At 32.3% G+C, this 12,622-nt stretch overlaps 1 protein-coding gene across 1 annotated transcript in view; it reads left to right on the forward strand.

Moving 5' to 3' along the window:
• Positions 1–12,622, forward strand: part of LOC143228403 (uncharacterized) — a 143,896-nt gene that overhangs the window by 87,904 nt on the left and 43,370 nt on the right. Inside the window, 3 exon segments of the mRNA XM_076459669.1 lie at positions 7,973–8,065; positions 8,595–8,801; positions 10,509–10,735. Coding sequence (XP_076315784.1) covers positions 7,973–8,065; positions 8,595–8,801; positions 10,509–10,735 — 527 coding nt within the window.

A 12,622-nucleotide genomic window follows, 5' to 3' on the forward strand; every position in this document is an offset into this window, starting at 1 on the left:
AGGGTTAAGAAGCAGTTTTACACCATTGATTTATAATTGTATACTAATATTTATGAGCTGTATGACTCTTGAAGTAAACTTTTTAATAGCCACGTCAATTTACCATTAAACTGATTAATGACTGATATGAAATATTCTTTCTAAAGTTCTTGTAGAAAAATGTTATTGGTCATCTTAAGTATATTCCTTGACAGGTAGTGTCTGATAGGTATTATTTGTTAACATTCTGCACAGCTTACTAGACAAGAATATTCTACAATTTTATCAGTAAAGATTTACTTTAGTAGAGAAAAGTTTGTGTTATTAAGTTTTTTGGGAAAATGGGTGCTATGAAAACCTTTTATGTACACAAACACACATATGCACACAACTTAAAAAATTATATATTTTGGAGAAGTAATGGGCAATGAATTTGAATAACTGTTGTAGTTGGTTACCTAAGAGGATCGTTTGTAAAATAATAATAAATCAGACTTACAGTTAACTTGATTTACATCACAAAAGTAATTTATTTATTTTCTCCACAGCGAAATACTGTTTTATATTGTTTCTTATTTTGTCTTTCAAACACTTTTCACTTGGCTGCCATTGGCTCGAAATCTGATGGAGAACTAATGTGCACAGGCATCTTTTTAATTTTTTTATTTAGGCCTTTTTAAGGATTTTATGGGGTCAAAGGCCAAACAACCCTAAAATGTATATTGTGGGTTCCTGTGCAGTAATGTTTACAGTAATTAAGATAAAAGTTGGCAGTAATATGAAATTTTATGAGCCCAACACATTGACTATAAAAGAGTTATATTTGCTCATTTCAGTCCTCTTTTTTATGGCAGGTCAGAGTTCAGAAAAAAGCATAATTGGGGGAGGGGGTTGATCAGTTACTCACACAATTTCTTTACCAGTTTAACATTAACAGATTAAAATGTTTTAGTGAATACAGAGTGGTCATAATGCTACAAAAATGTAATTAACAATTACAGTATTATAACATATTCTGACCAATTTACATGGGATTTGGTACATATAAAGATACTTTTTTACCCGAAGAATTTTTAGCTCAATTTTTCAGTGAGTAAAGCAAAATTTGGTGTTTTCATGAACTTTTCATGTGTATGTCAACCAACTTCATGGGATTGGGTACAAATATGCCTTACTGCAGGTCCCAAGCAGTAATATATACATTTTTATTGGCAATGTTGGGATGGTGTTGTACAGACTCATTGTTCTTTTCCACGAATGTTCACCTCTTTAACTGAAATTAGTTTTTCTGATTATTACTGTTTTGATTATTCCAGTTATACAAGTATCTAAATTATAACCCTTATGATTTTGTATTATTTTTTGAACATTTAAGGTTGTTAAGCTAACCTATTAGTATCACCACTCACAAATATAATAAGAAAGCTCCAATGATTACAGTTTTTGGCTGTTCGTGCTATCAAAGTTTCATGTGAAGGTAATTAACAAATGAACTTGGTAATTAATTGATTTATAAATTTCACTAATTTCCATGTTTTATTTGGTATAGGAGTCACACCCAATAAAAAATAAAGATTTACTAAATTATAGAAGGTCTGCTCATTTAACATATGCAGGTTTTTTATTTCACTATAGTTAATTGCATGTGCTCAGTACTAGCTTTATGTAACTACAGTATGGCATCCAAAGGCCAATTAGTCACCCAACCCATTTTTTTGTGATATAGTTTTTTTTTTAATGCATATTATTGTTCATCAAAATGTCTGTGAAAAAATATAGGTTGGTATGGAGTTCTCATCCTTGGTCAAATTGAGAAAAATTCAAGATGGTCACAACCAAATCAGAAAACTTCATTTAAATCTGTATCTTCACAACTAGATGAGCTATAAACATGAATCAACTGTTGTTTTATGATTTTGCTTGTGAAAAAGCCATTTATGATGCTGTATGTAGACATATGCAAAATCAAGCATGGCATCAAAATGCCCTTAGAATGAATTTTGTCATATAAAAATATTAAATCAAATAACTCTAGATTAGAATGATATGTGTCTATCAATTTATATGACAATCAACTCATTGTATAAAATTACTCTCTTTGTTACTTGAAGGCTTATTTAATCACATTCATTCACTTTATCTGACAAAGATTGGACCTTTTTCATCGTGACAGATGTTTCCAGTCTGTCATGATCAGAATGATGTGCATGAGAACTTGTACAGATGTTTTTTATGTGCAGTTTGGCATGAACAATGAATGAGCTTCAGAAATTCTAGTGGAATGAGTGGAGTATCATCTTGTATGGAATTGTATTCAGTGCATTGGATCAAGAGGTTCTGGACCATCCAAAATCTGTAGGATCTAAGGTGCGTAAAGTTTGTCCAGAGCATGGAACCAAAGAGCTACTTGAAGATGAGCTCTGTTTACATTATTTCGGAATGTCTCACGAGTAAGAGGCAAGGAACAGAGCTTTGGAGCACAGGCTTTAATCCTTCTGACTTTTGACAGCCACATCCTTTTTTTTCCTTTTTTTTTTTGTGAGCCTCAGACATAGACTGACACTGAGAATGACTGTAACATGACAAAGTGAAACAAATAATTTGCTTTTAAACATCAGAGAAGTTTGCATTAGTGCCCAGAAGGTCAAGTGAACAATTATAAGATTTTAGAATTCTTACAACCATCAACTTGCCAACTCTAAAGTATGATGCCAAAAGTATTACAGTCTATTAAGCTTTGTGCAGCCAACAAATCTGGGATAACATTGCTGTGCTTGATAGAGTTACATTCACATCAAGAACACCTCATCCTTGGATTGGAGAAACCATCAATACCTCACATGATATATTTTTCTGATAATGGAAGTGCAGCAAAAGTATTTATATGTCAGTGTCATTAACAATTACAAGAACAATGCCAGTCTCCACTCATTATCACATGCTGAATGTTAATGGTACCAGTCTCCTCCTGAGTTGTTGTCGTAGCTTTCAATTAATCTCAAGTAATACAAGACATATCATGCATATTATACATGCTGTGCTGCAAATAGAATTGGAATCATATCTTTTTCAGTTGCCAAATGCAATGGCCAAATCACCTTCTTGTACTCTAAGGGTGTACTTGGGTATTATAAAGACTGGTTTGATGAGACAATCTATCCAGTGCTTTGCTGTTTTACTTTGAAAAGCAATATCTTTTAATGCTTTCAGGAGATTAGCAATGCTTTCAGATGTATTCCAAACAAGGGCAAAAAAACAACAACAAACAACTCTTCTACCAGTATCATTAGTGCTCTGACATTACTATGGATATCTCTTGTGATTCAACGTTTTGGCCACACCACTAAATACTGAATTCAGTATTTCTTTAATTTCGAACTCATCCATAAAGGCTCCAATAGAATTACAGTAACTCGTTAACAAGTGCATTCTATCTAGTCTTTTTTTGGTAAATTTTCCTAAATTTAGTCTGGTTTTCCCACTGGACATACAGAGCTAATTGTTATAACTGCTATTCAGCTATGATTACAATGTAATCCTGCTCTGCCTCTGTTGATAGTTGTTGCACTTTCATCATGTTTAACAGCATTGTGAAAGGGTCTGCGGTGTCATATCTATCAATAGGAGGAGTACAGTTTTGGTCTTGGGTCTTAATATGTCCTTCATATTGTAACCATTTTGCAGTATGAAGTTACAACATAGTCAGCTTTTGTTGATGAGCATATCATGGAAAAAAATCAAAAGTCAGTGTCTTCAGCTTATTTGCATGACACTGCTTGGTGGATTTCTACCTCTGATATGACTGTTGGACTAGCTATTCTTGGCATTCTTGGATTATTTGGGCCATATCAGTTTTGAGTTGGGCATTTTCTTATTTCTTTAGTCTCTTAATAGTCTTTTGTGCTTTAGACTCATCAGTATCTGATGGGCATATGATAATCATTGCCAGAGAATGTGTTAACTTCTTGCCATTCATGAACAATATGTCACTATCAAAATTATCAGAAATGATTTGAACTAGACCATGCTTTTCATCTGATGTACCTTACTGAGAGAGATCACTTGACACTGCTACATCAGTGTCTTCTTGAATCAAAGCACTTCATTATTGTCTTGTGTAACATTGTAATCAAACAGATGATTCAGCAATTCCTTTGAATCTTCCATTAACACTAATTCCAATCTGCAGATTTGTTTCTTCTCTTTTGGCAACACTCATTACAATATTTCCAATAAACAATGCTGGCAAAGAGTTGAAGAATTTTTGAGATATTTTAGACAACAATTTCTGTAATATTGTTGAAACAGATTCAGTATTCATATTCAGTTCTGTGTAGGTGTTGTAGCAAGATCTGTCAAAAGGATTACTTTACACTTAAATGCCACATGCTTGGATACTTTTCTAATGCTAAAAGAGAGGTTATCTAGATCATCATCTTTGAAAGTTTGGAGCATCTTTGCAGTGTTTGTTTAGAAGGTGAATACATTTACAAGACTTGCAAATGATAACACAAGAAATTATCCCTGAATTGTCTCCTTAGTTTGCCAGATAGATGAATCCTTTCAAGTTTGGCACCTTAATGTACTCTTCAAAAACATGCCAAGTTTCACACATGATTTTAAGTTTTACACATTGCTTTAATGGCATTTTCTAGTGCTGAATCATTGTCTTCATAAGATGAGGTTTCTATTTCTTGAGGCAATAAACAGCTGTTGAGAAGAACTGGTTCATGCAGCCTTTGTGCTACTGGGCTTCCATGGCATAAAGATCACTCAGAGTGCCTTGTACTCACTTTCACTTCATCTGTCCAGTTTTCAGCTCCTTCATCACATTTCTCAAACAGATGAATCTTGCTCTGAAACAACTGAGTGGCTTAAATAGGCAGATTTTCATCTTTCTGAGTGTTCCCTTTCTCTCTACAGCCTGCATAGCTCTCCATAACAGAGGCACTGTTGTTTTAGTTGAACACCATACCTGTTTGGTAGAAGACCCCCACTTCCTTATCAGGTTTACCTGATAAATTAGTATTTGATGTTTATTTACATACATAGTTCTTGTGATAATGAGTTTTCAATGTATTCTGAAGCCCTGACCATAGAGCAACACCATATGCTTTACTTGATTAACTGATGTCTGTTACTGTGCTTAGTTTGTTATTAATAGAGCATAGAAGTTTGTCACCACATTCACCCTCATATCTTTATTTAAACATACATGGTTTGTCCATTTTCATCAGTAATCAGAACAGACTAGTTAGTTTTCATGCATTGTAGTTCAATTTATCACTTAATTGAGTCTACAATATATTTAATATAATGCTGTAGCCATCAACTTTAGTGTGATAATTTCTCTGAAATAAATACAGTTTGAATTTAGATTAAATCTTGTCTAACTGTGAAGACAATTGCAGTCATTTTGTTGACCATTGGAAGTCTGTGCTCCTTAAAGAATCATAATTTGCAAACTGTTTACTAGATTTGATACAAAACAAATCTGAAATACCAGTATTTGAATATACATGTATGCAACCATGAAAAGTGACTTTTGAAAGAATTTTTGGATCTCTGCTTAATTTAGCATATTTTCACCCATAGTATCACAACAGTAAGATCAGAAATGGCTTCCTTATACCTGTAAACATAAAAAGCAATTATTTAATCATAACTTATCTAGTTTCTAAAACATGGACATCCATGATTTTTTTTTTTATTTGGTAGTGGTTATCTCACAGTTTTTCATTTTTCTTAGGTTGTCCAAGGTTGAGAAGTCCATATGAACCTCAATATCTTCACACACATAGCCATGTCCTGATGAACAATAATTAGCATTAAAGAACTACATCACAGAAAATGGGTTACTATTCATGGCTGCCAACCTACTAAAAAAATACCTGAAATTTTGTCAGAGAAAAGTTTTTAAGCTATCAAATGAATATAATTTATAGCAAAAATATTTTCAGGAATAAAAAGAATATATAAAGAAACTTAGAAAATTATGAGATCTATGTTTTCTTTTCTAAGTATTTGTAGCTTCCCATTAGATTCCACTGCTCATCTCTGCAAGAGCTGTTTGTGGTCACTTTCTTGTGAAACTCAAAATAGCTGACACTACTTTATACTCTGTTCTATCTACTTGTACTTGAAAGTTGTATATGTATATACAGGCATTTTAACCATTATGGTGCATTACTAATTAATTCAGATTACATAATGCAACATCATAAAACATGCAAAGAAAGCCAGTGGTAATAATGTCTCGTGATATTTAACACATTTTTCAGAATGTTATGCATTTGCAATATATGGTTTTTAAAACTTAAGTGTTATAGGCTTACAGGTTATAGGTAGGTAATCCAATAAGCAATGTTTCTTAGTTACTGATTCAAGGTCAAAGCAACAAAGTTTAATGTCTGTATATGTATTTCTTAAATGTTTATTAACTTGAGATTAGTAGTACAAAACATCTATCTTAAAATAATTTGTGAATAAGATTACATTTTATGTAACTAATTTATTTTCAAATATTGATAAGAATTGAAATAAGCATTTATTTAACATATCATTTATTTTTTGAAATAAAAGTTGGACCTTTTATTTTGGTGTCAAACAGTTGTAACAGTTAAAGCTCTGGTGTTAAGATTTGTAAAATAATGCATTGTTATGAAACAAAACAACTGTAGGAACAGTGGTATAGATGTCACAGCATGTTTTATGAATGTAATAGCCACATGTAAGTTGGTGTTTTTATACAACAAGATACGAATGAGTACAGTGGCATAAATTTTATTTTTATTTGTATATATAATTATAATCAATCATATATTAATTAATTTTGTTTATTCATGATTTATAGTTTATTTATAATACCAATTTCATTTTATGAGAATTTACATTAACTGTTTTTAGTGACACTGGTACACCAGCCAAATATAATTTGTAAAAGGCTTCCTTAAAACTGTATGATGTCCTACAGAAGTTAGTGTATAATAATAGAGAAAAAGTTAATTTTGATATTCAACCCTTGAGTGACTGATTCAGACCATGAGCCCACATGTATCCGATTGTTTTTTTTTAATCACAATTTCAAATTATGTTTGCAACAGATTTCTTATGAGTCCTTGAATTTGTTCATTTCAAATAACACAAAAAACTCATAAAATATTCACCTAGTTTTTAAGTCAGTTTTTCTATAGGCAAAAATATTGATTATTCCCTGAGATAATTATGTGGAATCCACTGGTAATGAATAAACTATGTGAAGACCAGTGTCACAAAAATGTGGGCGTTTTTTTTTTCTACACTGATAATTTAAGAGATTTTTTTAAAAATCAAATGTGTATTCAAAACAAAAATTGGGGATGGTTTTTACATCCCCTTCTCTCATGACTTCTGGAATATACTGGTAGTCAATCAATACAGTATGTTGTATATGCTAGTTGTGAATACAGTATGTGAAGTCCACTGGTAATGAATACAGTATGTTGTGTATGCTAGTTGTGAATATAGTATGTGAAGTCCACTGGTAGTGAATACAGTATGTGGAGTCCAGTAATAGTAAGTTCAGGTTATGGAGGGCATTGATAGAGTGAATGCTGTATGTGAAGTGCATATAAGAAGAAGGTAGCAATTTAAGGGTTAAGCTAGTTTTATAGTAGTTAATGTAAAAATTAGATTTAAGGAGGATAAGTCACTTGCTTAATATAGTTATACATGAATATTATATCAAGTAGTGTGTTGAACTGTGAGCAACAGTTTATATGATTTTTATTTTGGAGAATATTTTACACACTTGTAAGGGCTTATTGTAAAATTACCCTGACATTGAATATTAATTCTAGCATGAGTTACTAATAAGCACTTTAACTGTTTGTTGTTATGAAAGTATTTCAGAAGTCTACATTAGTTTTTATCTCTAATAACCTTGAAACATTACTGTAAAATCATAAAGGAATTGTGTTTTGTTCAAACCTGGTTATGTTTTTTCTGTTTTTAGCTTTTAAACAGTGAGGTGGAAAGTGACAGAAGTAGTCGAAAGTCTCAAGATATGTTAATTCAACAGCTGCTTAAAGCAGAATCTCCTGATAAGGTAGTTGTTTAAAAAGTAATGAACTTTTGTGTTCTTTACTGTATATATTAAAATACTGTTTCCTTGAAAATTTTCTTCTTAGGAAGTATTGTGCAAATAAGAATATATGTACCTGTGTTTCTCATATGCATTAAGAAATTCATGATTGTCCAAATGAAATTTGATTTGGTTCTAAAGTGTTATACTATTTTAAATATTAAAATCTGGGATAGGCACCTTAGAACTATTACATTTAGCAAGAGATTATATTAGTCATAAAAAGAAAGTAGTTACTTGATGTCACAGTTAAGTGGAATATGTTTGTTTGTTTCCTATTTTATTAGACAGATATTTCCACTGTAAGTTGTACCCGTTCACATATGCACTTTATAACTTTTGCATGAACTAGTATTCAGATGTGAAGTTGTATATTAGAGCTAATAAGAAATACATAATGTTGAATAACTAAATTAGTGTTTTAAATTAGCAAACTATTTGCTGTGTTCATAATGTTACGTTTTGTGGAAAGAAGATTATTTGTTTCTTTTAGAATGAGAACTCTGTGGCTGGAGATGCAAACTCTCAGTCAAATTCTTCTGACCAGATTTTTAAGGATTTTGGCCCTGGTCACTCTTCGAACTCCCCATCCCTTCCATCCTCACTTAGTGAAGCCTTAAGCACACTTTCCAAAAGAAAATCTGACGATAACACAGATTCTGGCCTCAAACCACCATCAAAGCGGCCAGCTATCCAACATGTAAGCTATGATAAAATTAGTAACAGCTCTTTTCATCTAATTGGTGCTTTCATTTTTATTATTGTGATGAAATCTTTAATTGCTAGAAATTTATCGAATGTCATTTCCAGAAGTATGGCAAGATGGAGTGCACTTTTAATATTTTTGCTTTCTGGATATAAAAACATGCCTAACAATCCCAAATTTTGCTCACACCATCTGTTTCTTTAATGAGAAATGTAAAATAAAATGGCTGAGAAAGTTTTTGAATGTTAAATGAATACAAAAATGTATGTATGCATGTATCTTTCATAAGTTTATGTTCTTTGTGTGGCAGTAAATCTGTGGATTTACAATGTTAAAATCAGGGTTCAATTCCCCTCAGTGGGCTCAGCAGACAGCTCGATGTGGCTTTGCTATAAGAAAACACACACACACGCGATAAGTTTATTTTAATTTACTTTTCTCATGTGTATATTCTCTAACAATTACTGTGGCTTGTTACCATTTAACTTATGTTTCAAATTATTATTACAATAATTAGTAAAAGTACATTAAAGTCATAACCTAAACAAGCTTCACTAAACTGTGTGTTTGTAATGTAAAACTGGTGTTTTCCATACAACTGTATCTTCTGCAATATCTTTGTAAGTAATGGCAGGGAATTTTGTCATATTTAAAGGTCTATAGTATCTAATATAACATAATTTAGAAGTGTTGATACAAATGAATAAATATAACTTTACTTACAAGTTATAGGAATTGTTATAAATACACTTAAAAGAAAAGAAGGTAATAGATTCGTGTATCTTTGAGATTTTATGGTAAAAAAAATAAAGTTTGTGTGTTGGTCAAGAATCAGAAGTAATATTATATCACTGAAAGGGCTGAAGTCCACCTGGAGGGGTCACCTGTTTTAATCACTTGCACCACAATAGAGTGGTGTGTTATCTGTCAGTCAGTCAGTCAGTGGATATTAAAATGATGTGGCATAAGAGATGTTTAACATTGCAACTTGTGCTGTTGTGATATAAGTAAAATGTGAGAACACCATGAATTACAAGAAGAATTATGCACTCTGTAGGCTAAAACACAGCATTACATATAAACATATATTGAGAAATAAAAATGATACTCATAATTTTGGTTTTATCTACTCTTGAAACAGAAACCTGCACAAAGTACATCTAGTTTAGCTTTATTTTACAAATATTTTGAAGTGCTAGGTTCACATATTAAATAACATTGTGGTCATGAACAGGAACTTCTAACACAACAAGGCATTCATTCTTGTTTTAATTAAGGAGAGCTGTAGACATGGTAGATGCTGCTGTTTCCAGTGAGTACCTTATGATACTTTTGTTCAAGAAATATAAATATTCTTCAGTGCTGAACCTTACATAAATCATTGGAAAACGTTTTGAAATGTATTTAAGGAAAGTTTGTAATTATGACTAAAATGAATTATTTCTTAAATGTTACATCTAATGTACTTATAATAATCAATGTACTATATTTTCTTTCTTTATAGCCACACTTGGCTGGCCAGAATATGTTGGCTTCCATGCTGGCTCAGACGCCTAAGACAGAGCCTTCTGTCCCCACTACTATTGCAAATTCAATCATGTCTCAGCTACCCCAAGATCGATTACCTAAAATCTGGAGAAGAAGCTGATTCAGACACCCTGTGTGGCCATTACATCTGGTTCTTCTAGCATTTCAACACAGCATGGAACTGGCCATACCATGTCTACAAACCAATCCCTGCTTCATCAGGATGTAGTTACTACAGACTCTAGAGGGCATGTTACTCTTAGCCACCATTCAGTAACCACTGTAAATCCTTCCTCAGGACAGTTACCCCAACTTGGATCCTCAACTCAACACCGGCAGTATCAAGGATTTCTTAGTGGTATATTGAACAATTCTGATGGCTCTCAGCTGACACGGCGTTGGTAACTGCTTCAACAAATGCTACCATTTCAAACCAATCAGGACAGAGCATTTACAACAACAATTTTCAGCCATCCAATGAGGTGTTTCAACAATCTGCTAGGAGTTTAACACTTTCAGATTTGCTTGGAGATGTCAGTTCATTTGATTCTGTGGTTGGGCTGACAGCACAAAGCCAGACATCAGATCCTATGTTGTCACAGATACTGGATGAGGTGTGTGTCTATCCTCGGGTAATGTGTGCCACTAGCTATCCTATTGTAATGTGGTTTTACGTAATGTATATAAAATAGTAGATCTGTTTTATGTATATATATCTTATCGACAGTTCCAGTGCAGTAAAAAAGGCACCCTAAGTAATTTCAAATTACTTTGTTTTAGTAAGAAATTTTATTGCAAGATAGTCTCAAGATATTTTGCATTAATGATTGTAGAAAAGGTAATTCAATTTTGTTGCTAAAACTAGCAAACCTGTGGGCCCGTGGGTCACATTTAATGCTTGAACTGCAGTTTTGCACTTTTTCAGTTTAATGATCATTAAGCTTGTATTATAATAGGAATTTCTTTAACTAAGTTATAAACAGTAATTATAAGGCTTACTTATTTTTCATGCTCTAATGTAAATCAATGTCACATGTGGACCCTACTTTCAGGGATCCCCATAAAAGTGTTTTTTCGAAATACCTGGGTTTCCTAAAGGGTTCAGTAAAAAGATTTACATTTGTGCATGAAGAACTGAGATGATTCATTTGGCACCATTTACAATGAGATGATTCATTTGGCACCATTTACAAGTTGATGACTCCAGCAGTATATGAGAATGTGTTTTTTGTTTTTTTGGGAAATCCTTAGGTTCTCAAAGGGTGATGTGAAAAAAATTATCTTTATTAAAATCTCAGGACAAATACAGTTTGTTTGGTATCACTTAGAAGTCAGTGTGAACAGCACTTTATGAGGAGTTAGATGACACACAAACACCAGATCTTATTATATTATAATATTTAACCCTTTTGGTTCCTTTGGTAAGATATCCTGGTTTTAAATACACCTATGAACAGACATATGGTTGCAGACCTAATGATGTGATGTACTTACCCACTTTGTTAAAAGAGAGTTTACAATAAAATATCTTGTATATCACTTAAAACAGATTTATATAGATACCTTTTTTTTAATGAATAGATCTTATTCATAAAAGTTATTTCTTTACTTTTTATAGAAATTATGAACAGGTAATTCTAAAGTCCCCTCTATTAATCTTTCACGTTCATATAATGATGAATGAGTCTTCTAAAGGGAAAAGCAACTGCCAAAGTAATGACTTCAAAAAACAGTCAAACAAGTACTGGAATCAATGAAATTGATATACTATCTTTATATGCCTTTTAAAAAATCATGATATAGTTAGTTTATTTGAAGGCATTTTGTCAGGAAGGACTTCTGATGTATTAAGTAAAAGGGAGCTTTATGAGAAACAGCGGTAAAAAAATAATTCACCTTTCATATGTTTTAATTTTTCAGCTTTAGAAGCAAAACTGAAAGCAAGTTTAGTTGAATTTTACAGTTTTCAACAAGACAGAAATAAAAAATATGATACTTTAGTTATATACTAAGTTTTATATCAAAAGTAGGTGCTAGTCTTAATCTAAACAATTTCTTGTGGACACATTATATCAAAAGAGGTGCTGATGGTTTTGTATATGAGTGTTTGCATATATGTATTTGCATACTAGGCCTGGCATGGCTTGATGGTTAGAGTGGTTAATTGTGGGTTGGCTGGTTTGAGTGCACTCTCAAGAGAAAATCATATGATGAAACAGATTCTGGCTTCAAACCACCATCAAACTAACTATCTGATGTTATGCGTTATGGTAGGATTAGTAATCAAA

The sequence above is a fragment of the Tachypleus tridentatus genome, chromosome 10, assembly GCF_004210375.1.
Source record: "Tachypleus tridentatus isolate NWPU-2018 chromosome 10, ASM421037v1, whole genome shotgun sequence".
In the NCBI taxonomy this organism is placed as follows: domain Eukaryota; kingdom Metazoa; phylum Arthropoda; class Merostomata; order Xiphosura; family Limulidae; genus Tachypleus; species Tachypleus tridentatus.